This window comes from Gymnoscopelus braueri (genome assembly GCF_963280865.1).
Source record: "Gymnoscopelus braueri genome assembly, chromosome: 15".
Classification (NCBI taxonomy): Eukaryota; Metazoa; Chordata; class Actinopteri; order Myctophiformes; family Myctophidae; genus Gymnoscopelus; species Gymnoscopelus braueri.
This window is the reverse complement of record NC_137620.1, coordinates 25704152-25730655: the sequence shown is the minus strand read 5'-3', so window position 1 is coordinate 25730655 and position 26504 is coordinate 25704152. Positions and strand designations below refer to the sequence as shown.

At 40.7% G+C, this 26504-nt stretch overlaps 1 protein-coding gene across 3 annotated transcripts; it reads right to left on the bottom strand.

Annotated features, from left to right (window-relative positions):
• Positions 1-24857, bottom strand: pik3c3 (phosphatidylinositol 3-kinase, catalytic subunit type 3). Of its 3 annotated transcripts, XR_013934604.1 has the most exons (26): positions 24469-24857; positions 21711-21899; positions 20241-20384; positions 19688-19817; positions 16566-16652; positions 14547-14642; positions 14340-14423; positions 14047-14151; positions 13030-13122; positions 12150-12335; positions 11351-11502; positions 10891-10972; positions 9574-9641; positions 9372-9477; positions 8865-8981; positions 7762-7893; positions 7023-7151; positions 6455-6524; positions 6108-6172; positions 4817-4901; positions 3535-3609; positions 2765-2933; positions 2058-2148; positions 1063-1188; positions 243-449; positions 1-91 (listed from the first exon to the last, which is right to left on the bottom strand). XR_013934604.1 is itself a non-coding variant. In XM_080451583.1 (25 exons), exons 1-25 carry the CDS (start codon positions 24531-24533, stop codon positions 435-437), a joined length of 2661 nt encoding a protein of 886 aa, XP_080307709.1. In that variant the 5' UTR covers positions 24534-24857; the 3' UTR covers positions 173-434. The 3 variants fall into 3 exon arrangements, 2 of the variants coding, with proteins under 2 accessions (XP_080307709.1, XP_080307710.1); XM_080451583.1 differs by lacking the exon at positions 1-91 and having other exon boundaries at positions 173-449; XM_080451584.1 differs by lacking the exon at positions 1-91 and having other exon boundaries at positions 173-449; positions 11363-11502; positions 24469-24856.
• Between the last annotated feature and the right edge of the window lie 1647 nt (positions 24858-26504).

Sequence of the window (26504 nt, the reverse complement as noted above, 5' to 3'; positions counted from 1 at the left end):
TGGACTGTATAACTATACACAGATGGGCAGTGATGCTCAATTAACAAACATCTTGAGCGACATAACCACTGCATAGCAGCACTTTCTTGGGCTGAAAAAACACAAAAACACAGATTGTCTTTTAGAATTCAGGAGGGTAAGGAAAAAAAACCAATTAACACGTTCTTGTATCAACTCTTTTTTTATTTGGCCATACCTTTCATTCATTCATTCATTTAATAATTAATATACAATATATTTACAGGAGCAAACCAAGGCATTCCAAGTCCTTGTTTATCCGTCTTGCAGTAGAGAGGTTGGCAGTGCATTCTTGGCGTCATGGTGGCTTCTACCTCTCACACGCCTGGCATGTGCAGGAACAGCGGAGAGCCATATGACTTGTTTGTACGGTAACAGTTCTGTAATCCATTTTTCCAGTCCAGCCTCTGTCCTGCTCATCTGCGCCAGTACTGAGGAGAGTGTCAAGCATTGGTTAATACCATAAAACATTTGTGTCTGATATTTAACCTGTGACAGATGGAAAGTATGTATCTGTACTTCTTTGGTTTAAAATGTAAATATTTAAGTTGCTATGCTGCAAAAGTAGGTCCTGTGGAATATATATATATAGATTATCACCTGCACATTTGTCATTTCACAAGCTTATCCAACTGAGGGCAAGGCCAAATGCCGGTCAAAAATGTGTTCATCACATAGCCTTATTTATAAATAAAAAAACGACAAAACAACCTTTGATTGACACATAGTTTACTGTCGAGGAGTTGGACACGCCTTCCCAGAATTAAACTCTTATGTGGTGCTAAACCCCAAAAGGATGTATGGTAGCACTCACCAAAACAAGGACAATTTATTATAACGTTCCGGCCTAATTGGTCTTCATCAGAGCATGCTATTTTCTCATGTCTATTTTCTTTGTGAATAAACAGGGCAATGATTGTGATAAATCTGCCAACATTCATCGTTGCCCTCTGACCCTGATCATTTATTTTTACAACTACATCCATCTACATTTTTACAGGATGAAGAAAAGTTTAAAGACGACTCCTGTCTGCAGACACTCACCTGGGCAAACTTGTGGATCTGCTCGACGACGGCAGCAAACAGAGCGCCCACACTCTCATCTATCAGACTCTGCATGTAGTGTACCGCCTCCTCGTCTGACAGGTCCAGACGAAACTTGTCCAGCACCTAGAGAGACAAATGGTGAGCAGCTGAAAACTTATCTGAAAAATCATCCAAAAAGTGTTACCCAACTATCCAATGGTGGAAAGTAACAAGTAAGTACATTTACTCAAGTACTGTACTTAAGTACAATATTTAGTTGTAATTCCATTTTTGGATACTTTATGCTTCTACTCCCCTACATCTCAGAGGCAAATATTGTATTGCTACTCCACTACAATTATTTGAAAACTTTAGTTACTACATGTACTTAAGTTCCCCTAAGGATAGCTGGCACTCGGTCCGGGCACCTAGGCTCCATTGCAGCCTGACAGCGTGTCGTGGGTTTGAGTCCTGATCCTGACAACCGTTGCTGTGTGTCACCCCGTCTCTCTCTCCCCATTTCCTGTCTATATACTGTATACTATCATATCATTCTTTTGGGTCCGGAAAAGCCCCCCCAAAAAAAATCCCCCCAAAAGAAGTTCGAGAGAGCACGCAGTTTTATCTGGTAAAGCGAATGATTAGAGGTCTTGGGGCCGAAACGATCTCAACCTATTCTCAAAAGAGGCCCGGCTCGAAAATGGGGAATATATCCCTTTTCCCCTCCATGCTTTCCATTGTGTGCATGCCATTCCCAAGTCAGTCGTCCTCAACAGCACAATTGCAGGGCTGAGACGTGCGGAGGGAGCATTCATTTTGCTTCACGTGATAACCTCTTCCATCCACAATGGCTTGCCAACTCGGACGGCAAGCACGCAAGACGTTGATTGAAACAAAACAAGCGCTCACCAAAAAAAATCTAGCTTCGGAATTGGCACCCTCTTACAAACAAGCGCAGCTTGAAGGGCATTTTACTGATGGTCATTTCAGTGGCAGGGGAAATGGTAACCTACCTTCTTAACAGTCTTGTCAGGCTCCAGGGCAATGTCAGGAATATTGGCATCCACCATGAGAGAGAACAGATTCAGGATCAAGTTGGAGTACCTGCAGAGGGGTAGAGTTGTTGTTGTTTTTATCACTGCTGATGGCATAAGGAATAGAAAGTGTGTAGGGGTGCAACAGTTAATCCAACAAAATGTTATCGATTATTTGTTTGTTTTCATTTTTAAATACAGTAACACAAATTAATATATAATTGCTAAGAAAATAATCGATAGTGGCAGCCCTTTTGTGTGTGGGTTTTAACCCATTTAGACCGAGAAAGTATCCGTGTCATTTTAGATTTCTTTGGCTATTCAAAAATAGCAGATATACAAGCTCATAGCACTAAATCTGCTATTCTTGAAAAATCATAAAAATGTGTACAAATCTTTGAATATATATATTTTCAAAGCGAACATTTGTAAAATATTTTGTTCCAGGGACCTCCAAAAGATTTGAGTGAAAAATCGTTCAAAAATAGCAGATCAAGATTTGAGTGAAAAATATTTCAAAAATAGCAGATCTACAAGCTCGTAGCGTGGCACTCGGTGCCACGTTACGAGCTTGTAGATCTGCTATTTTTGAGTAGCCCAAAGTATAAAATAATGGTTTTAGCAAAAAAATCTAAAATTACACAGTATGCGTTCCCGGTCTTAATGGGTTAATAGTTTGTGTGTACCTCCTGAGGTGCAGGAAGGCAGTGTAGCACTGCTTCCTGAACTCCTGGTACTGTTCACTCTGCATGCCTCCCATCCCCTCCACCATCTCTTTGCTCAGCTTCATGGGCGGAGGCAGGGGCTTGGGGTCGCGGCCCAGGATGTAGCCAAAGTCAATGTGGAACAGCTTCCCTGAGAAAGGGTGGGTTCATAATATAAGTAGCACATTGTCGGAAACTTTTACTTTTCAGAAAAAGAATTGGGGGAAAAAAGAACCAGTGATCCAATATAAATTAGCTATTTAGTCACAAGCTCTTGCTAATACTTTTAATTTGTTCAATATTTCTACAACCCCCAGACACACTTTCTGAAAATTCTAAAATTGCAAATAGCAGATCTACAAGCTCACAACGTGTCGCGCTGAGCTTGTAGATCGGCTATTTTCGCTACTTCTTTGTGACACTGTAGTTGGTAGTGCATTAATTTACGAAAAAACATAAAAAGTTGACATATGGAGATACAAGGTTCATGCCCGACAGTAACAACATACTGCCTTTTTTATATGCCTTTATTTGGCCAAGGTGTGATAAAAGGACAGAGAGTGCTGTTATTAGGGTTGCCTGAGGTTGGATGACAATAATGTATAACGTTGCTGTCTGACAGAAACATATCTCCGTCTGACAGAAACATATCTTTCTATGTTTTTTTCATTCAGTTAATGGCTTATTTTATGCTTTGTTGTATGACAGTGTCGCTCACAATGTGATGCTATTTGCTATCTTAAATGACTCACCAGTCTTAGTGAGTAGCAGATTGTCCAAGTGTCTATCTCCAACTCCCAGGATGTATGTGATGACACAGTAACCAGCTGCAGGCCAAGAGAAAGGATTATGAACCTGCTTGGACGAACTGACCTGAGACCCAGGGCTGTCACCATCATGACATTCTATCTGACAATTAACCCATTCTCAACATTATCTTCATACATGTACTGTAATTGGTCCTCACTAATGCTCATCATAAGATGGCACAATTTCTGTCTACTTATGGACAGTTCAGAAACCTGCCTACCAATGGCATCATACGATGGGGGATTCCAAGCTAATAAAAGCAGCCTCTCTCTTCCTAGAAAGTTAGCATGCTTAAATAAAAGCCATTGTTCTTGCATTGACAAAAATAAATAATTTAAATTAGAGTTTGACATCTTGTTTGATGACCAAACCTGCCTACCAATGATGTCACTGATAAGCAGGTTTCTATTTATAATTTTTTTTTCTTCTAAATTTAGAGTAGCCAATTATTTATTTCCCCCTTTTTCTCCCCAATTTAGTCGTTATACCAATTCATTCCTTCCCTAACACATTTCTGTGTGGTCACTGTAAGTCCTACTGACTCGCCTGCCAGTGAGGAGCCCCCACCGGGAGGACGTAGGGCCTTCGTCCTACTCCTCCCGGCCAACACTCCCTGCTGACAGATGCCGCCCCCCCCAGCCCGTAGGAGTATGTGCAGTGACCAATATCACCCTACCCGGGCCAATCGTGTTCCTATAGATGCTTAACTAAGCCGGATGGCGGATGCACCACGGTGGATTCGAACCCACAACCTCCGTGGTGGTGGGCAGGGACTTTATCACTGCGCCACCCAAGTGCCGGTAGGCAGGTTTCTGAACGGTCTACAGCCAGAAACAGACCCAGTGGACAGAAATGGTGCCATCTTATAATACTGAGCATTAGGACATATTATATGAAGATAGCTTGAAAATGGGTGAAGTGGTCCTCAGATTGTCACACAAATAATTGCCATTAATGCTTTAAATGTTTTTAGCATTACATTTCTGTTCACGTTTTAGGCTTTGTAAACAAACCTTGCAAAGGGCAAATAAGACAAATAACTTCAATATACAAAGAAATGACTGACAATGACGGTACCAATAACCAAAATAAATAATGATCAGCCATTTCCGCTACTTTTGAAATGATTTCAACATGGAAACGATTGACAGTTAAGACAATATAATTGCAATTATCTCTAATAATTGTGACAGGCCTACTGAGACCTGAATGCGGGGGACTCACCACAACTCTTGACGTATGTATCCATCACCTCAGAACTGATGCCATAGGGACCTTTGTCACTGGGGGCATGTTTCCTGAAGAAGCTCTGTCACAACAAGGAACACAACAAAGTTATGTTGCTGTTGTCTTCCCAACGTGTCCGTTTCCATTACTTGGGGACCAATTAACCTCTTACCCCACATAGTATACTTTGTTGTACCATTTAATTTTTTTGTAAAATGTTTTTCAAAATAATAAAAAATGCCTAATAAGATTAGGCATAAGGCAACGTGCAATTTAGGGCCCCACATGTCTTAGCCGATATATACAAGCTCACAAAGCATCGTGGCACCATCTTCACGTAATATGACATACCCAGAATGGATGCTAGGGTTCATGTGGTTAAGTAAGTGATAATGCATGACGAGGTGTCCCGATCTATAGTAAAATAAGTTATTTCCCTATATATTAGGACACCTTGTTGTGCATTATCAGACTAATACCATGACCACTTACCAAAGAAAAAAAGCTATATATTTTTTAAATGTCATAATTGAACATATTAAAAGCATAAAACAAAAGCTGTGTTGCATTTGCATGTAACCATCACAACAATAATGAACAGTTCAATATATTTAGCATTGATTTAGAACAGTGACCGGGACTATGCTTGGTGTCTTGATCACCAGCCAGCCAATCAGAAAGGAGTATTTTCTGTGGTTATGGTTTCCTAGGGCATTGTGGGCATCACTTCGTGTCGATTTGATCAGGTATCAGGGATCAAATCGACAGGAAGTGATGCCCGCAATGCCCTAGGAAACTTGTGGATAGACCAATTATTTGTATACAAACATTGAGACTGCACAGGCACAAACTGGTCGCATGTGTGTGATTCTCAACCCTGTGGTTTTGAGGAGTGCTCGTTTCGGTTCACTCAACGTCCTCTATAAGAGGGTTGTGAGGCGTGCCCGAGTGAGACGCCAGGCGAACAGCCGTGCATTTCAGTCAAGTGATTGTTTTTTTAGGACAATTGGTTTGGGAATAGCTTACAAACGAAAGAAACCAAGGAGTATATACTTAAAGAAGAGGTTACCAGGCATACACATAACCTTTGGAAGCAAACTACAATTGAAAGTTTGATGGAATACATTTTTACATGAGAGTGCCATGACTTCTTTTCCTTTTCGTCTTATGAGCTGTCGGATTCTTTTGCAACCTGCCTGCTGTGTGATGCGAGATGTCAGTGTGACATGGTAGGATAAGGGGTCTACAAGTAATGATACCACTAAATAAATGCTACTGTATTCAGTACCTGAATATTGCCCTCTGTTGCTAGAACCTCAGCTACAGGAACAGACTGGACAAACTGCATAAATCCTGCAAGAGAGACACAATGCAAGGTCAAATTAATGCTGAAACACATGAAAACATTCATGTTCTATATCTAAGATCGTCCCTCATTGTTATGTAATTATTATTATGCCTGTAGTTTAATCTGTTGACTTGCAGTTGTTTTGGTCTAAGCTCGTTGGAGTGCTCAATTTGTCTTAATGTATTTGTTCTTCACACAGTGGCACACTTAGATTTCAGTAATCATAATCAAATGCAAGTGTGTGTAACATAAATAATGTAGTGTAATAAGCTAGCAGTGGCTCTTACCATGCTTGGTGCTGGTGGCCAGGACTTTGTATGGCGTTAGCTTCAGGTCAAGGTTTTCTTTCCTCAGCAGCTATATTCAAAGACAATTTGAACAAAATTGAGTAGAGTAGCAAAGTATTTGTACCCTTTTTTCTCCCTTTTTAGTCATTATGGGACACACATTTCTGTATTGCTACCGTTGTTGTACCTGCCAGTGAGGACACCCCACTGGGAGGATGTAGCACATCCATCTTACTTGTCCCATTCAACATTCCCCACTGACAGGCACCGCTCCAGCCCGTAGGAGTATGTGCAGCGACAAAGAACACCCTCCCCGCCTGGCTTCCCTCCCTCGAACATGGACCGACTGTATCTGTATTAGACGCTCTGCCAAACCGGATGCACCGGAGTGTATTCGAACCCCTCGACGCACTGGGATGCGTTTGCGTTCGAAAATTATGATTGTTTTTGTTGTGGTTGTTGCTTAAAATGACATGCCCAAAATAGGGACACCAGGGGTTAACGTGGTTAAACCACATCTGCTAATACCCCGCCTAGAATAATATGACCCTGCCCGGGGTATGCAGACCTTATCCATGAGGGAGATGATCTGGAGAATGAGCTGGTCCTGTCTAAGGTCGTCTCCATGTTTAAAGATGACCGGATACATGGCTCCATCCTCCGTTCTGAAGATCAGCTTAGCCGGCATCAGAGCACTCTGACAGATGTACACATACAGAGGAGCTCAAACAGTGCATTCATGTCAAATATGTCATGTGCCGTTTTATACTTTTTGAAACATTTAACTTTACTTTTTTATCATGGAAGTCAAAGTGATTCGGAGCGGGCTGAAACCTTGCCCATGAGTATGTCATAAGACGACTGACGTCAGAGGCTCCGCCACATGAAGTCCGAGATCCACATGGGAGCCATGCCGTTCCCACGTATATCCCAGAATCCACATGATTACATTGTCGCTGTCGGACAGAAACCTCTTATCTCCATATTCTAACTTTTTGTGTTTTTTTATTAACGGCCTACTTGATGATACTACAGGGTCACATAAAAGCATCAAAAGTAGTAGCTCCACAAGCTTGCAACGCTTCGCGCCACGTTTTGAGCTTGCGGATCTGCTACTTTTGCTATTTTTGAATTTGAATCCTGAAAAGTAACAGTTTTGGACATATGAGGTTTCCACCCGACAGAGACAATATTATAAATTATATTCTCTTATTTTTTTTAAAATGTTTTAGTTAATTGCAGAGCTTTTTTTTAAATCTAAACATTTGCCAGATGGAGGGGTTAAGGTTATGTTTATGTTGCAGTACCTTGAAAAGGGTGGCTGTTTCTGGGACGATGCCTCTGATCCGGACCTCTGGTTCCAGAGGCAGAGGGATGGGCTCGATCTCAGACAGGTTCACCTTCTCATTGTCTGCCAACAACGCCTGGAGGCGCTCAGTCTGACACAGAACAGGATACTACTGTTAACTGTCTGTGCACAAACATGACACTAATGCATTCCCTATGTTAACAGTCAAAATAGAAAACTAATTCTGTAATACATTCTGCATGTTAGCAGTCTGTACACATACATACATTATGCACACATGGAATAGGAAACAACCAGATTTACCTTTCCAAACTCAACTCCACCCAGTGGAATGCCTATTAGCTCTGTGACTGGTTGGTTCATGTGCACCTTTACATATTGCTACAGCCCTATACGGCCATGGTGTGTGTGTGTTTAACCCTCTGTCAGTGGTTTCAGTGCTGCATGAATGAAGGTGTGAGTGGTGTGGAGATTAGAGATTCACCTGGGCCTCATTCCTCAAATCAATCAGCCAACATAAAAGAACAGCCCACTAACCTCTTTTGCCATTTCTAACACCACATGCTGAGACCCTTTTGCGAGTGTGTCTGCTAGATTCAGACACATCTAATCTAAGCTATTCTTAGATAGGAAACTTAACTGTGTATTCCAAACCATTTCTTGGGTGTATTAGAGAAGGGAAGCTTGGTAGGGCTATGCCGCCATTTCTTTTGTTCCCCTTTTGACCCCGTTTTGTTTAGCTAGGGAGTATAGACTGTGATTTTTGTTTTAGTGTAGTTTAGTTTGGTTTATTTTCAGGTAGGGTGGAGTATTTTGGCTTTGGCCACCCTGACGTTTTGTGCTTTCCCTAAACCGTTTATTTAGCCGCTGTAAATTTAAGTTTGATTCTAATAATATATATTTTTTGTTACTCTGGTTTATGGTACTTTTAAATATGTTACTCCTTTCTAGCCTCTAGACGACATTAAGGTCGTAACAATATCATATAGATATTGAATTTACTGGATTTTCGTGGATGAAGTGTGTGGGTATGTGCAGTATTTATAAAGCACAAGCAGGTATATAATCACATACTCTGGGTATGTTGGTGTGGTTTATTACCTTCTTCTTGCGGTTGCCACTCTCTCTCTGCACAGCCTTCATCAGCTGCACCAGTCTGTCCACAAAGGTCTGCTGGGAGGCCAGCAGAGAGCGCATCACCCTCACACACTTGTCACCCTGGAGGTTGATGCGAGAAAGATGGGAAGACATTCTGAATTGATGGCGGGAAGTCACATTTGTATCTCAATGCATTCATTTGAACCCATTAGACCGATTCTACAAATGCCTTCTAAATCAGTAGCTCTCACACTTTCAAGATTGTTCAAAAATAGCAGATGTACAAGCTTGCAGTGAGCTGTGAGCTTGTATATCTGCTATTTTTGAATAGCCAACGCTAAAATAAAAAGATGACAGATGCTTTCCCGGTTTTAATGGGTTTGTTTTCAGGATCTTAGTGTTAATCTATAAAAATGCGTCCAGAGATTAACTCCAGTGGAATGTAGTGTGTGTGAAAGCTGTGATAATGCTACACTCCATGTGACTCCAGAGGCAGTTGTAGGGTCTGACCTTCAGCAGCGCCTGGCTGAATCTTCTCATGACGTTGATGTACATCTCATGAGTCTTTGGATCTCTCTGCTGCGTGTCCTGATCCTCGCACTCCACTATTACGTACCTGAGCAAGACACAGCGCAATTCGCAGCGTGAGCGACAGATGGGCATGCACGATTTCTCTCCAACATACACAAACGTTTCAGTGAATTTTACTCACCAATACAAGTAGTTGGCTAGAGTGGAGTTCTTGCAAGCACGAGAGATAAGGAAGGTGCATAGGTCTTGCTAATAAAGAAACAAAAAACAAAGCTTTTACTTCTTACCATTTTGCAGACATACAAAATGTAGACACTTGATAAGTTTACAGTTTTTGTAAACCCACTTAGCATCACTTGTCCATGGGTAGTTAGAGGAATAGCATTACTTGTCCATGTGTAGTCAGAGAGCTGTCAGAATTGGCGAGAAATGACTTCCGAATATTTCTTTTAAACACAACGTGGATTTGATCTATTTTTCGAATGGATATTATTCTTAATATAAAATATTGTATGCAATAAAACTTAATTCAAACAGAAGTCTCTTTCTTTCTCTATATGCGCCGGCCACGGTTGGTGCTGAGAAACACGCTCTCTTGAGAGATAAAATGAATGATTCATACTTATTTTATTAATTTGCCTCATTTTGCTGAAGCTGTAATGGTTTAGATCCAAGCCCGGACTGGGCAAACAGAGAGCGAATCTGGAGAACAGAGATGCAGTGCTCCAAGGATGTGCTCATTGTGCTGTGATGGAAGTTGGAACAATCTTTACCTCAACATGAAATGGGAAATTATAATCGAAACAATTATTTGTTTTTGGTTTAAATCAAATGAAGGTACGCTGCTAGAGAAATGTGACAAGGAGGGAGTTTTAACGTGAGGAACAATCCATACATAGTTTTTACATAATTCTTTTGATCAAGTCTCGTAAACTTCACTACCAAATGAATCACCCGTTTCAGCTTGACTTGTTATAATTTTGAATTAAAACAACGTTGTGTGATTAAACGTGTGTGCTTTCTAGTACCGAGTTACTGTGTGTGTGTGTGTGTGTGTGTGCGCGTATGTGTCTGTATTGTGAAGTCTGTGTTTACAGCGAGGCAGCTGATATATGCGTGGCAAACACAGCTAATCTACAAGCCCACAACGTGTTGAATCAGTGACCCATTGTGGACTTGTAGATTGGCTCGCGTGACACCGTCGTACGATGGAGTAATGCCTTGAGGGCAGACTTCTGCCTCTCAGACTGACGGCTCTGTGATCTCGCGAGGCCGGCTGCCGTTTAAGGTTACATGTCTCAAGAGAACTCCGGCAGATTATTTAAAAATTCTTAATTTGAACCTTAATTTCTATAGTCGAAACCTTTATTTTTTAATATTCAAAGAAATATTCGAATATGGAATATACGTTAACAGTCTTACTTCACTTGTCCATGTGTAGTTAGAGGAATAATAATAACAAACAGGAATCATCAGTTTAGTTTTTTGTTTAATTTACCTCTTGGTTTTCATCATCTGATGCTTCTTTGCCTTTCTGGGAAGCAGGGGAGGACACCGACGGTCCTGAGAGGATCTGGGAGCTACGGCATGCAAACAGCAGACAAACACAATTGTAACACCACTTTGACACGGTACAGTTTATCCGAATAAATGCAATTCTGCAGGGATTGATGAGATGACATTAACGTCCCCTATTGATCTATGATCTTTGTGGTTCCATTCCATTTCTGTTCTGTTCTTTCAGCACAAAAACAAATACAAAATGTTTCATGTGAACAAAACTGCAGTGCCTTCTGTCACAAACAACATCATACGTAGTTGTATATCGTTGGGAATTCCTTGTGTTTCAGCAAATACAATGTCAGTTAGTGAGCAGATTTCTGGCCAATACTGGTTCAATTCTGAATGGCAATTTTAGATCAACTCCACAACTTGCTGAAACGGCAGTAATGTCCTACCCTGGTACTGACCTGTCCAGGTCCCCCAGGGTGGAGCTCTCTCCGAGGCCTTGGCTGTCTCTCTTACTGCCTGGCTCCAGGCCACCCTGGATGTCACTGAAGTTCTCGTATTTAAGGGCCTGAACCAGCTGCAGAAGGTACATCAGTAGGTCCTAGGAGGACAGTAGCAAGGCATATCATTATTAGAATTATAGAATGAGGCTGGAACCCTCCCACTTAAGCTAATTTATGGCAGGACGGCGTTGCAGATGCAAAACGTTATGAGCTTATAAATCTGTTATTTTCAGTCTGTGACCCTGTCTTACAAATTTATTTTGCTTTTTACCCCTTTTTTCTCCCCAATGTAGTCGTTTTGCCAATGAATTCCTCCCCACACACATTTCTGTGTGTTGTCACTGCTGCTGTATCCTACTGGCTCACCTGCCAGTGAGGAGCCTCCACCGGGAGGACGTAGAGCCGCTCTACAAGCTCACAAAGCGTTGCGATGCAACGTGTTCAGATAAGAGATGCTACAAGATAAGAGCTTGTAGATCAGCTATATTCGCTATTTAAGGAGCTTTGAAAGAAGCAAAAGTCAAACGTAAACATTTTGGTAAATTCAATCATCCATTTATTTATAATCGATTAGTTGAATTAACCCATTCAATCCGGGAACCCATCTGTGTCATCTTAGATTTCTTTGGCTATTCAAAAATAGCAGATCTACAAGCTCGTAGATCTGCTATTTTTGAATAGCCAAAGTATGAAATAATGGTTATAGCTCAAATCTAAAACGATTCATTCTCCCATGATCCCCTACCTCGTCGTCAGCCTGCTCAAGGCGTGCCACAGCATAGCGTCTGACAGTGTTGTTGGTGAAATGAACGGAGAGCAGTTCCAGGGAGTCCTCCACGTCCATGGGTCTCCACTTCCCCAGCAGCTCCAAGGCCTGCTTGGCCTCCTGGGGCATGCCCCAGTTCACACACTTCAAGAACTTTGTCAGGGCCTGTGGGGAAGCGAGGAGAGGGAACATACTGTAGACCAGTGGGTTTCCAACATTTTCATGTCAAGGACACCCAAAGAGTTTGTGACAGGGACCCCCAGAACACAAGTACAGTACAAGTACCAGATTTTCCCAGATTAAAATTATTGTGATGCTTTATTAACAATTATTTCCGGGGACCCCCTGAATAGCCCCAGAATAGGTACGCAGGGGTTATTGTGGTTAAGAGCAAAAGGATCACTATCACACCTGAAGACTGAAGAGTCTTTGTTGTGTCTCAGAAACGCTGCGAACGTTGTGCTGTGAAAAACTTACAGCAGCACATTCATAGATTTTACCCATGTTTATGGCAAAATAGTGATCTTGACTTCAGAAAATATTAATCCGGCTGACTTAATGGCAGCTATAGACTATAGTATAGGATGTACCAGGATGCTGCTTGCCCACACATTGTAGGAACGCAGAGAAAGTAAAAACGGACAGTAAGGGTAACTTTGTCACTATGGATTGTATTGTAAATATTGTCGTTTCTAGACTATGATAATCATCAACAATGATCTGATCTGATATGCACATCAACAGCGTGATACAATTTATTAGACACGTATTGATTAGACTATTTATTAGACTCACTGTACTCTCTTCCCTATAAATGAAAAGAAGAAGGTAAATAGAGAAATGAACAGAACAGACCCACCTTCTCCTGTGTAGTGAGGTAATATCTGAACTTCCACACCAGGTCCTGTTCCTCAGAGCTCAGCTGCTTGGTTGGAGGATAATTCACGATGGTCTGTAGGCACCAGGTAAAATGTTTACACAACACACTTACCGAAACATCACACTCAATAGAAGATGAGCTCCACCTGTCCAAACCATACTCAACTACCGTAAACGTTTAAACATTCTCTAGCAAGAATTTCAACCTGACTGACAAAATATTTTATTTTGTTCAGCACAAAACAAAACAATAATTTAATCTGCAGAATGTTCCCTATTCCTGGTGGAAGCTACTGCACGACACCATGGATTTAACCCATTAAGGCCCAATTAGTGTTACAAACAAATATAAAAGGGTAGCCCCTATCTGTATTTTGGGGTATAAGTAAATAAATAGGATTGTTAACTTTGGTAATCCAATGTATTCCAAATAGCAAAGTATTCCAAATATCATTTTTTTTTTAAATCTATAAATGTGAATATAACCTAAATGTATATGTTCAAAATGATCCCAGATTGGGCATTTAATGAACCAAATCCCCAGAGCAGGGACACCGTATGGTTTAAGTGGTTAAAGCATTTGTCTTTGTAGAGAAAGATACCAAAAAAGGTTTACAACTCAATATTACAAGCGGGTGCTGTTAATATTTAGTTTTTCAGGCCAAGGATACTCAATACTTAGTAAACTTGACATTTGTCTCTATACTTGGTCTGCTCTTTTTCTCTCTACACCAAATCTCTTCGCCGAAAATAGGTGATGTGCAAGCTGCCAACGTGTTGCAGCAAGCTTGTAGATTAGCTATTTTCGGTAAATGTTTCCCCCTGAATAGCAATGCTAGGGTTCAAGTGGTTAATGTAAATAAAAACAACAAGTTCCTATCACACATGATTTGGCAGCCCCGCTGTAGTAACTCTGAGGACCCCCTAGCCTCGAGGTCCCGGAACCTGTTGAAGACCCGTATTTTAGTCCATTCAGTGACATTGTGTAGTGACTCACATTAAGCTGGTCCCGAGTGGCAGCGTTGGGCTTCAGGTCGTGGTCTGAGGGGCCGCTACGGAGACTACGAGCCAGCTTGTGATGTTTGCTCTCCACAAGGTTCTCCTGCATTAGGGCAAAAGGGAACTGATCTCATCATCATCAGCAAACTGATATATGTTCTAATTTGGATGTTTTGAAGATGTAGGTCAATAAAGGTAAATGCATGCCTTCAAGTGTTTTAATGTCTAAATTAACTGAACCATCAATTGTATCAACACAAACATTTGGGATTGAAGATTTTGTCCTCTCACCACATATCTCTCGTCACACATCTGTGGGTCAGGGACTTTGACGATGTCACAGCTGGTCAGAACTGGTGACGTTTCATCACCATCCTGAGGGGGGAGGGGTGACAATCAATACACCAATCACCTGTCGTCATACTAACAGTATACTTATACATCATCTGTATAGCAAAGGGCATGTGTGTACCTGTATCCTTATGAAAATGCACATACCTTTTCATAATAGACAATACTGTATTCCTTGTCATTCTTTTTGACACGGGGAAACTCCACCATGAGGTACATGAAGTTGGAGCTCCGCTTCTCACTCTGGGGAGACATCAAATCAATGTCACCGTTTCCGCATGAATAAAGGACAACAAAAATCTAGTATTGTATATGGAATATGGAAAACTTATTGTATGGATGCTACTGTGCTAAGCCTGTAGCCACTGCACACTGAACTGAACTGTGTTTTTAATGCAAAGACTGATCTGATCTGTGTTTTAAATGGACTCTCCTTTACATACATTCATGACTCTTAAATTATTATGCACCTTAGCCACTTTTTTAATGCACTTTATTCTACTTCTATTCTCCATCTTTTAACTGCATTGATGGGCCTGCACAATTAAGAATTTCACCCATGTTACTTGACTTGACAATAAAGTTTGATTCCGATTCTGTAGCAGAGTATCTGGTGCAGACTATTTTTTATTTCCTGTCTTTGAAGCCTGGACGATATTGCTTGCTGGAAAGAACTGATTTTCAAGCTAAGTCACATAGGCCTAAGTCATACCATGCGGTGTCAGCTGACAGCGAGCCCATCACTCCCATCAAATCACTCTCCACAGTGACTGACGGTCTATTTAAAGGCCTTTACGCTCACACTGCACTCTATACTGACATGTTCACTGTGCCGCTATCTAACTGCTCCACCCCAGCCTCCATCTTGCTTTAGTTCCGCTCTATATGCAAAACCCTCTGGACAGAAGGGTAGTTATGTCAAATGATGCTGTTGTGTTGATATGTACTCATGATTAGGCAACTGTATAACATATTGTTGTCAGGCTGAAATCTCGCATCTCAATATTTCAATGTGTTTTTTTTCTCCCATAAATGAATGTCCTACTATACTACAGTGTCACACAAAAGTAGAAAAAATTGTTGAGCTACAAACTCACAGCTTGTCGCAATGCAACGTGTTGTGAGCTTGTATCTGCTATTTTTGCTATAAAAAATTAAAATAAAAAACGAACGAAAAGCATTAACAAGGGCTGCATTGGATCGATTTGAACACAGGTTATGTTTTCCATTTCCTGAAAAGTCACACTTTTTGACATACTGTAGGTTTCCACCCGACAGCAACAATATAATATTCTACATACATACATGTTCACTTATGTTAACTCTATAACTGCCAAAGACGTTTATAAACGTCTTTGAGAAATTAGCTGTTGCCTGCCAAAGACGTTTATAAACGTCCTGAAAAAAAAAAAAAAAAAAAAAAAAATTAAAAAAAAAAAAATTTCTAAAAAGATTCTCTAATTATTTAGTATTGACACCTTTTCGATATTCCAAACGAATAAGGAGATAACAATTTCCAAAGATTTGCTGCTCCATCCACTTCAGTGTTAAAATTGAAACGGACAAACAATTCACAATGTTTTTTGGTTTGAAACCACTGGTTTTGAGCTATTTTCAAACATCAAACAACACATGACAACAAGGTCAAATTGACCTCGTTGACATTTGTGAAACCACACCTGAATCTCATCTGTGATTAGAAATTTTCTGGGGATCAATCATACTTGAGAAAAGTATTTTGTGGCTATGCGAAAAGGTACCAAAATCGGTCAAAACCCTGGCAGAGGCTACAGACTGTTCTGAAAAAACTCTGGCAGGGTAAGAGTTAACTGTTCTTTTATTATTATAAACAAATTGCATTATTATTTTTTCTCTCCTCCAAATATACACCTAAACCTAACTTCTTTGAGGATCATTTCTATATGGTATCGTGAGCAGGGATAAAAGACCTAAGGAGGGACAAAATTGGCTTATTTTACAAACTTTTGTTTTATCTTTATTCATTTGTGTTGGGGAATAGGTACTGTATGTATAGTATGTACGGTATGTATGTGTGTGTGTATGTACTGTATGTATGCATACAGTATGTTCTGTATAAAAGCCATGTATACTTCTCTTTCTTTAACCGCCCTTTCCCAAATGCTAAATATAAAACGTACAACTGACCTCATTAATCATTTCAATCTCTCTGAAGGTCAGACGGTCGAGCCAGTCCACCTTCACCATGTGTCCCTGACGATGGGCCTTTGTCAGCTGGGTGGAGACAGAGAGGTCATGGGGTTAGAGAGAGAGGGAGACAAACAGACCAAAAGACAAGAAATGGAGGGTAAGACAACAGAAAAATGAAGAGAAAGGTGTTTCGGGGAATTAGTACATGAAAAGCATGGTGGACAGTGTGCAGACTACTTGACTAATCAATGCATAGCTTAGGGTGCCAGCAGCCAAACCAGCAAATCTGAAAACACACTGTTGTGCATGTTACAACCCCTTTTTGTGGTCTAGAGGAAAACATTTCAGGGCATGTCAAAAAACAATGGACAATTAGCCCACAACTCAGCTGGTTAGATTTATTTAGTACTACCTCTTAATTTAAACAGCTAAATTATAGTATCATTTACAACATTTGTTAACCACTTGTCCCTAATCTGGGCATGTCATGATTTCACAGCCGAACATTCTGATATAATAGCAAGCTGATCTACAAGCTCACAGCACGTTGCAAAGCAACGCGTTGTGAGCATGTAGTTCATGTAGTAATTAATTCATAAGTGGTTAATTACACTAGATTAAATTAAAGCCTAGAGATGTACACAGGCAGAGTTAAATTGCCTGTTCTCATGGTTAAACAAAATTGTGAGTAGTGAAGAATATTTTAGTAAATAAATGGTGATAGAATTAGCTAATCCCATCCGCTGGACACAATAAATAAATGAATGGGTTCCCCAGTGATCCCTTCTCACAAGAAACAATCAAGTCAAATGACCTATTCTAATACATATGAAAAGGCCATGCACACACACTAGGGATGGGCATTTTCAGTTTCTAGCAGTAGTAATGATGAGTAACAAGAATTCTCTAATCGGTGACTAGACAAGTTGAACTTAAATGCCATGAATAATATCATATATCCAGGGTTTTAGTGGAGGGGTACCGCAATGGTGTAATGCCCCCTCACTTCTAAAAATATGGTTTTGGTCAATAATTCAGTTTGTTTTCATATTATACTGACTCAGCGGTTGTCACTTGGCAGCAGTCTACGTGCTGCGGACTTAGCCAGAGCCGGTCTCTGGATTGGTCATGATGTCACCCTGACAACCAGACAACAACCAATAAAACCACAACATATCCATCCGCTGACTCTTGCTTGTCCCCTCAGGCTATAGGATCTAAACTCTACACTCTCTAGGAGATAGGATCCAAAACTACTTGCGGCAGGCACTCGGGGAAAAAAAAATCTAACACGATTGAGCACACCCCCATCTGACGGTCAAAGCAGTTGTTGAAGCAGTTAATTAATTCGTCAGTTTTTATCAGTAGAAGTTGCTGTAGAATGTTTCACATCCTACAGCTAAAACAAAACCCCCTGCTTTTTCACAAATTGCACCCTTGTTTTGCCAGTGATATATTCAGGGGTGTAGTGCTATTGGACATGTAAACACAGCTGGTGGTTATAATATTAATTGTGGGTGTGTTTCATTTAGGTGTTATTGTGCACCAGCACAGACAGCTTCTGTACAGTTAACTTCATGCTGGCACACAAAAACATAAATGAAATACACCCACAATTAACATTATTACCTTCAGCTGCATTTACCTGTCAAAATAGCCACTGTGAAAATGGTCCTCCATTCATTTTTAATTATGTATTCCTATGTTCAGTTAAAAACTACAGAATACAGAACTGTGTAAAACTGTTTCATCTGGCAATATGTGCCCTGTTTTTGGTGCTGAACAAGCAACGGAACATCTTGCGTGGCATCATAAACCCACAGATCCAATCACGAATAGTGGCAAGTGATACATTAAAAAATAAATACAATACCAAAAATACAACATCAAATACGTATATGAGAAACTTCAACTTGGACTAAACCATTCACAAACATGGGGCAAGCAGGCAAACACAGGCAAGGATAGGCCTACTGTCTGCAATGCCACAAGTTCCCATTTATTACAACTATTTACATCGACTATGAAGCCAGGCCTCGTGGATAACTCTTGACTCTTACATGTCATTCTAGCATAGAGGCATTAAAATGGTCAACAATAAAAGATCTAAGTCAACATCAGCTCAACATCAAGTGACGGCCTGTCATGCCCATCCCTAACACACATACTGTAACATCTACTTACGCGACGAAGAACATAAGGCCACTATAAGAACCTAGTATGTGTGATGCTTTCACAAACACAAGCATGTTGAAAAGACCACTCCAGACCCGGCTAAATAGTATTTGCAAATAGTTTCTATGGTTTGTTTTATCCTACTTAGCTGCCAGATGGGTCGAGTTTGCCACATGAGACAATACATTAAATTGTCAAAAGTATACAATTAAAATCTAAATCAAAGTAGTACACTATATACGATTGATTAAAGTACAGTATATTGAAAGTATACAATAACAATCTAAATCAATGTAGTACACTCTACCACTGACAAAAGTACAGTAAATTGAGATTGTCATGATGCTGTAAACCCAAACCACCTGGAAATCCACACACCTTCAAATTATTTAAATGGTCGATTTGCAACTACTATTTCACCCAGCTCTAGTTCACACACATTCCGCATTCCAAACGTCCACTCCATCTCTTGTACTCACATCACTGAGTACCTCCAGGTCAGGTTCCTGGAACAGACGATGGTTTAGACAGGCCACTCTCTCTCACACATAGGATCAGTCACACGTACTGTAGTAGGGCTGGGCAATATATCCATATTATATCCATATTGTGATATGAGACTAAATATCCTTTGGAATTCTGGATAGCATAATGTGATATGAGACTAGATATCATCTGGAATTCTGGATATCTGATAGTCGATCTACAATTTTCGCTATTTTCTTCAACATTTTAGATATAATTGTTTTAAGAAAATTGATTTATCATCACAATATCAATAGAGGTATCTATCGCCCAGCGCTAGCATACCATAGTACTGTATCTTCGTCTCCTTTACAGAAACGCATGCCACTCTCCCTTTCTCTCTCACCTCCTCCTCTGTCCTCTACAAACATACTCTCTGTCCTCCATCTAAAAAAAAAAAGGTATCCATCCCACTGTACCTTGGCCAGTCTGCCCATCTGGTCCTCTGACAGGCTGCTGCTGGTGCGTCCTGGCGTGGTGGTGGGTTCACCTCCATCACCCTCCACTCCTGGCCACACTTTCAGGTCATGCATTCCTTGACGGAACATTCTGCAGTGCCACAGAGACAGGAAAGAGTTCAAGTATTTCAATCCAGCGTTAGGTTATTCACTATTTTGGAAAACATGAAGGCCATTTTTTGAAATCCACTGATTAGTAAAACATTTTCTTACCACAAATTATGGTCACATTTTAACCACTTAAACCCTATATCCTTCAGTAGACCAGGGTACCCCAGGGGTCTATACTGTACATGGCCCCCTCCTTTTTTCCCTCTACACCAAATCTCTTCACCAAAACTATCTGATCTACGATGTAGATCTTAGACCCTATGATGACATGCCCAGAATTGAGACACTAGAGTTCATGTGGTTAAAGAAGCATAGAAAGCATTTTTATTTACTAAACTGTGTCTCATAGTCACGTTGCATGAAAAGTATACTGTCTAGCTGCTTACTGCTGGGACAGACTCACCCATATTTTCCAAAGAGTGTGACAGTAGTTCCTCCGACAGGGACGGCTCTTCCTGGTCCATAGACGTCCCACACAGTGAGGGCAACCTGGGTGCTCTGAGGCAGGTCTGGGTACTTCACTGGCAACCTCAGCCACTCATTCCAGCTGCATATAGGAGAGGGACACAGTGAGGAGAAGATGAATAAGCATTAAAAAAAATACCTATTTCATCCCACGGGGGAAATTCCATTTTCTACTTTTCGAAGAATTCTTCTTTTTTTTTTAAAGATATTTTTAGGGCTTTTTCTGCCTGTATGAGAGAGGAAAGTAGGCTGACAGGAAATGGGGAGAGAGATGGGGGGGTGACACACAGCAAAGGCCGTCGGGATCGGGAGTCGAACACAATGTTAGACTGGATTACCAGTCTATGTGGTATGCGCCTGGACCGCTAGGCCAGCGGGCGCCCAGAATTATTTTTTTTCAAATGAGCGCAGGGGAGAAGTTAGGGATTAAGTGTCTTGCTCAGGGACACCTCGACACATTGCTGGGCCGAGAATTGAACTTGGGACCTAATGCTTTCCAGGCGGCCGCTCTAACGATTCAGCTATGGCCGCCCTAAAACATAGTCTGCCCAGCCCGTGAAATCGAACTTGGGACTCGCAGTCAGTCATCATCAGAGCCTATGTGGTACGCGCCTTAACCACTCGGCTATCGGCGCCCAATAACTTGAAATTGTGTTGAAGTCACCGTGTTTTTAATGCCCCCCGAGCCCCAATACATTTATTTCAATAGCAGATGTACAAGCTCACCGCGTGTCACTTAGTGCCACGCTGCGAGCTTGTACATTTGCTATTTTTGAACATTTTTGAAAAATCTTGAAGGTGTGAGAACTTCTGGTTTAGAAGGCATTTGTAGAATCGGCCTCAGGTCTTAATGGGTTAAATCAACAAAGAGTGTTGCCGTCTGTTCATTGTTAAAAGTGGACAAAGAAGGCATACGGTATTTGGTGAGAGCAGAGGTGAAGTGAAAGAAGCTTTAATGGTGAAATTGTACAGTAGATTCTTGGAGAAAGCAACATTAGCTACATCAGAGAATGGATTTTTTTTTATACAGTACTTTGTGAAATGTTTTAGCTCTTTACTTGGACATAAAAAGTGCAGACCTAGTACCTACAGAAAATGATTGCCCAAGCCACTTAACTATTAGGATACCCAGAGAATTAACCTTTTAGCTCATTGGTTCTCAAAGTGGGGTCTAGGGACCCTCAGGGTTCCTTGAGTGGGTTCCAAAAGGACCCTTACAGGTCTGTAACTCTGATAGTGTACAAATGGAATACACTCTCAAGAGTTATGGGGGTCCTTGAAATTTAAAAAGTTTCAGAACAACTGTTGTTTAATCTATTAAGACCGGGATAAAATTACACAGATGCGTTCCCGGTCATAACGGGTTAAGCAGGTGGTATTCAGGGTTACAATGGAGTTAGGGACTCACTTCCAGCGTGTGCTGAAGGCCTTGTAGGAGGTGCGTACGGGCAGAGCAAGGGGCTTGCCCTCGGCAAACACCTGACAGGTAACGTAGAGGTCCGAGCAGTTCTCCTGGTAGAGGCCTGAGAACCGCAGCATCGGGTCGTCAAGCAGCGCCTTGTAGCTCTTCTGCTCTCTCTTACCTTCTAGACTGCCACTGGAAAACACAACGACAAAGAGAGGAGGTTTGAACTTCATTCACTCAAAATAGCATGCAGAAATTGTATTTACATTCAAGTGTCATACAAGGATCTAAGTTATATCTCCCACGTTTATCATAATGTATATATAATTGATTATTCTGTTTATATGGTGTGTGTTTAGAATACACACTTTTGGAACAGCCTGCAAGTAGTGTGAGCTCACCTGACGAAAATCACAATATTACAGATTAAATAGCTCTATATTCTAATAGTATCAATCATTGCTATAGAGTGTTTGTTCAGGTTCTCCTCGTCTCTCCTCAGAAAATGCATCTTCAGGTTGGGTTACCAATTTTAAGTGTGGAACAAACACAGGGGTGCCGCGGAATACTTTTGAAAATATTTGGAATTTACCAATATTGCTAATTTTAATTATTTTGTATGAGTTTAAACATCAAAGTTATTTTCAATCAATTCTAACAGAACCAAATATTCATAGAGAGCAGAAAATGAAAAAAGAGAGTGAATGTATGCTTTCAACTGTGTGCATTCACTTGAATGTCACCAATGCCACCATCATCATCTTATAATAATAAGAATAGTAATAATCATTCTACAAATGTATAGTAGGACCTATCATAGCGTTGTGTAAAATATCAAAGTAGTAAAATGTGCAATGGATAATAAGGTGCTAGCGTGAACAGCAACAATGTAATTTAGGGGTGCTGTGGATGAATACATTCTGTATAAGTACTGTATATATGTACCACTGCTCTATAGCAATGATTATTCTCAGAATATAATTTTAAAGTTTTAACAAAAACACTTTTTGTTTTAACCCAAAAATATCAGGCAAAAAGTTAAAACTATAGTACTAGTACATTTTGTTACAATGTGGATCATTTATGAGCTTTTTAGCAGGCTCAGGAGACTGGGTGAGCTGTGCACATGATGACAACAACACCAACAACAGGACAACTGTGCAACTAAATTAAGGCCCTCACATGTTCTGCATGTAATGAGATCGGTACTCCGTAGCTGTTGAGTCATGACCAGGCTTTAGGTAGTAAGGATTACATAATCAGATTACAGGAAATAACTAACAACTGCATAATCAGCCCGGATTTCATCTGGAAAATGTGTAATTGGATAATAATTACATTTGTGAAGGAAGCTTGTTAACTTTTTTTGATTACTTCTGACATTTTCAACCCCCACCCACGAGAGCTCAGATAGTCTGGTTCCCTGCTGTAACAGTCCAGTCCACGCCTCATCTTCTTTTTTTTTTTTGCAAAATATGTTTATTGCTTTTTAAAGACATACAAAATACAAACAAAAAATAATAAGACAAAAATACAGCTCAGATACAACATTCATACGAAGAAAATAAATTGACAAGTGTATAAAACACCTCATCTTCTGACCCCTGACCGAAACCCTCCCTTTGATAGATAGATAGATAGATAGATAGATAGATAGATAGATAGATAGATAGATAGATAGATAGATAGATAGATAGATAGATAGATAGATAGATAGATAGGAGGTGGGTTCAATGGGGAAGGTGTTGATGGGTTGTTGATTATGGGGTGAGACATACTGGGATTGTGAAATGAGATGGAGGGGGCACTGAAGAGGAGGCACCACTACAGCAACCTTTATTTCATGATAACATACACATTAACACACAACATCAATAATACAATAAGTCCTATTGTTTATCTGTGCAATGCTAGGGGTATGTGTTTGAAATTGTTTTGAGATTATCAAAGAGTGGAACAAAGTATATTTGCAAAACTCAAATACATATTCATATATTTATGGTATAAAAAGGTGCAATATTTTCAATGTTTCATTTTGCAGTAATCCAAAAGTAGTTAGATTACAATAGTTTTTGTAATCCAAGAGATAATTAAAAAAAAGCCTGATCATGACCTTGTTGCCACACACTGTAATTTAATACCCAACAAACAATTATTGACAAACTTGTATGCTGTATAATACCACACTTTGGGTCTGAATTAAAGTATACCAGTACTACTGCCCGTACAATTTGTAGGTATTTTTTACTTTCCCATTGTCAACACTTTTACTTCTACTACATTACATATCAGTGGCAAATATTGCACTTTACTCTACAACAATTATTTGAAAACTTTAATTACTAGTTAATTTGCATATGCAAATAAATCACTATATTATAAAACATACATTAACCACTTCAGTCCTAATTTATACATATGATATTTGAAAATGCTATCTGCTATTTTCAAACATTTTAGTACTTCTACTTTTGGTACTTTAAGTATATTTTGATGCCAATACTTTTGTACTTTTACTCAAGTAACATTTTGAACACAGGCCTTTTATAACAGAGTATTTTTTAATTGTGGTATTGCTACTTTTACTTAAGTAAAATATGTAGTACTTCTAGAGTACTTCTTCCACCATTACACACACACACACACACACACACACACACACACACAACACCATGTCAAGTCACAAGACACAAGGGGTTTTTATCGATAAGGCACTACACAGACGATACAAACCCCCCCCCCCCCCCCCCCAAAAACTCACATTTTCAGTTGAACATTGATGTCCAGGTCACAGCTGTAGACATAGTTGAACTTGTCCGTGTCCATCTTCTATCAGACGGTAAACAACACTGACTCTAAACAAGAGAAAACATCGAGCGGTGGGCTGTGTGGGGACTGACTGCTGCGACAAGGCCTCGGACGGATCAGTGCACGAAGATTAAACTAGATCTGTCACGCAAAGGGTTTGGATCATGAACACAAGTCAGCGCGTCCAAGTACAACGGCCACACGTCCCTGGACCGGCGAATGTCTCTGTTCATTCACAGTAACGACACAGTAATTACAAGCACATCACCACGCATGATTTGATGTTTTTTTTCTGATGTATCTGCTGTCTGTGTTCACACAACAATACACAGGAAAACACCGATGCCCCCGAACCAGGCGAAACAAGTAGCTGGCCGATGCACCGCCAACGCAAAGCCCAACGGCCGATCGTGGCTCTCGTGCATTGATTTGTCGAGTCTGAAAAGTCGAGGAAGGAAGCGAGACAAGGGGCGGAGTTTAAAGTGTAAACTTTAAAGGGACAGCGTGTTGTTCTGGTTCTGACCATAGAGTTATGATATTATTCTATAGAGCAGTGGTTCTCAAACTTTTTCATGTCAAGGACCCCCAAAATGATATGTAATTTGGCTGCGGACCCCCACCTCAAAAATATTTTGTGCCAGGGATTTTTCCAAAATAGCAGATCTACAAGCGCTATGGGCTTGTATAGCTGCTATTTTTGAATAGCCAAAGTATATAATATGGTTAAAGTACCCCCCCCAACTACCCCAAGGACCCCTAGGGGTCCCCGGACCCCACTTTGAGAACCAATAAGCTAGAGGGGGACTGTCCGACTGCCCGCCCCCACCTATTCATTTCAATGACAGTTGCTCACAAGCGCATGAAGCACCCGAAAGGACCTCTACTTACTGCATCGGAGCCAATGGAGCAGGCGCACTAGCGTTTCAGACGATAAAAGCATGCGCAGTAGCGTTTTAAATGCAGAAGTCCTGCAATCTCAGATTTGACCACCAGGCGACGGCAGCTTCACTGTTCTACCACGGTTCTGGCTTGTTTCTGACAAAATGTAATGAAAATAGCCGATCTACAACAAGGCAAGTTCACATTCACAACCTATCGCGTTGCGACGGATTCTGAGCTTGGAAATCTGCTATTTTCGATGTGGAGAAAAATAGCCCAATTACTGTATATATCCCTATGCCTGGCTGATCACCGTGATTCTCTACCTTTTTAATTTCAAGGACCCCCTGGCCCAATTTTTGTCTCTGGGTCCCCAAGAACATTTTTATTGTACATGAATGGTGCAATGTATGGTCTAGAGATCATTTGGTCATTCCTTTACTGCCTATAGAGATAAACAGTGAAACTGTTATCTCGTGTAATAATGGTTATTACATGTAATAATGGTGAATATTATGACCCCCCCCCCAAAGGACCCCTGGGATTCCCCAGATCCCATGTTGAGTACCACTGCACTGATTATGTACAAAACACAGGCGCACGCGCGCACACGCGCGCGCACACACACAAACACACACACACACACACACACACACACACACACACACACACACACACACACACACACACACACACACACACACATACACACACACACACACACACACACACACACACACACACACACACACACACACACACACACACACACACACACACACACACACACACTACTATAAATAGCCTAAACACACAATTGATTGATGGGCCAGCCAGCAACACTCAGCAGCACAACAATGGTGCTACAGGAATCAAGAACTTTATTGTCACATCTCAGGTTTACAGGTGTAAAGAGGTAGGTGACATTTGTTTTTGCGCAATCTCCATCACTTTTGTTGTTTTCAGAAAGGGACAAGAAGAAAAAGGAGTGGCGGACAGGCAGTGCGAGGAAAATCACAGTAAAAAAAAAAAACATAAAGATATATACTTGTAGCATAAAACTTCACTGGTAAAAATCCACATGGCAGGTTTCACAGGGAAAGTCAACGT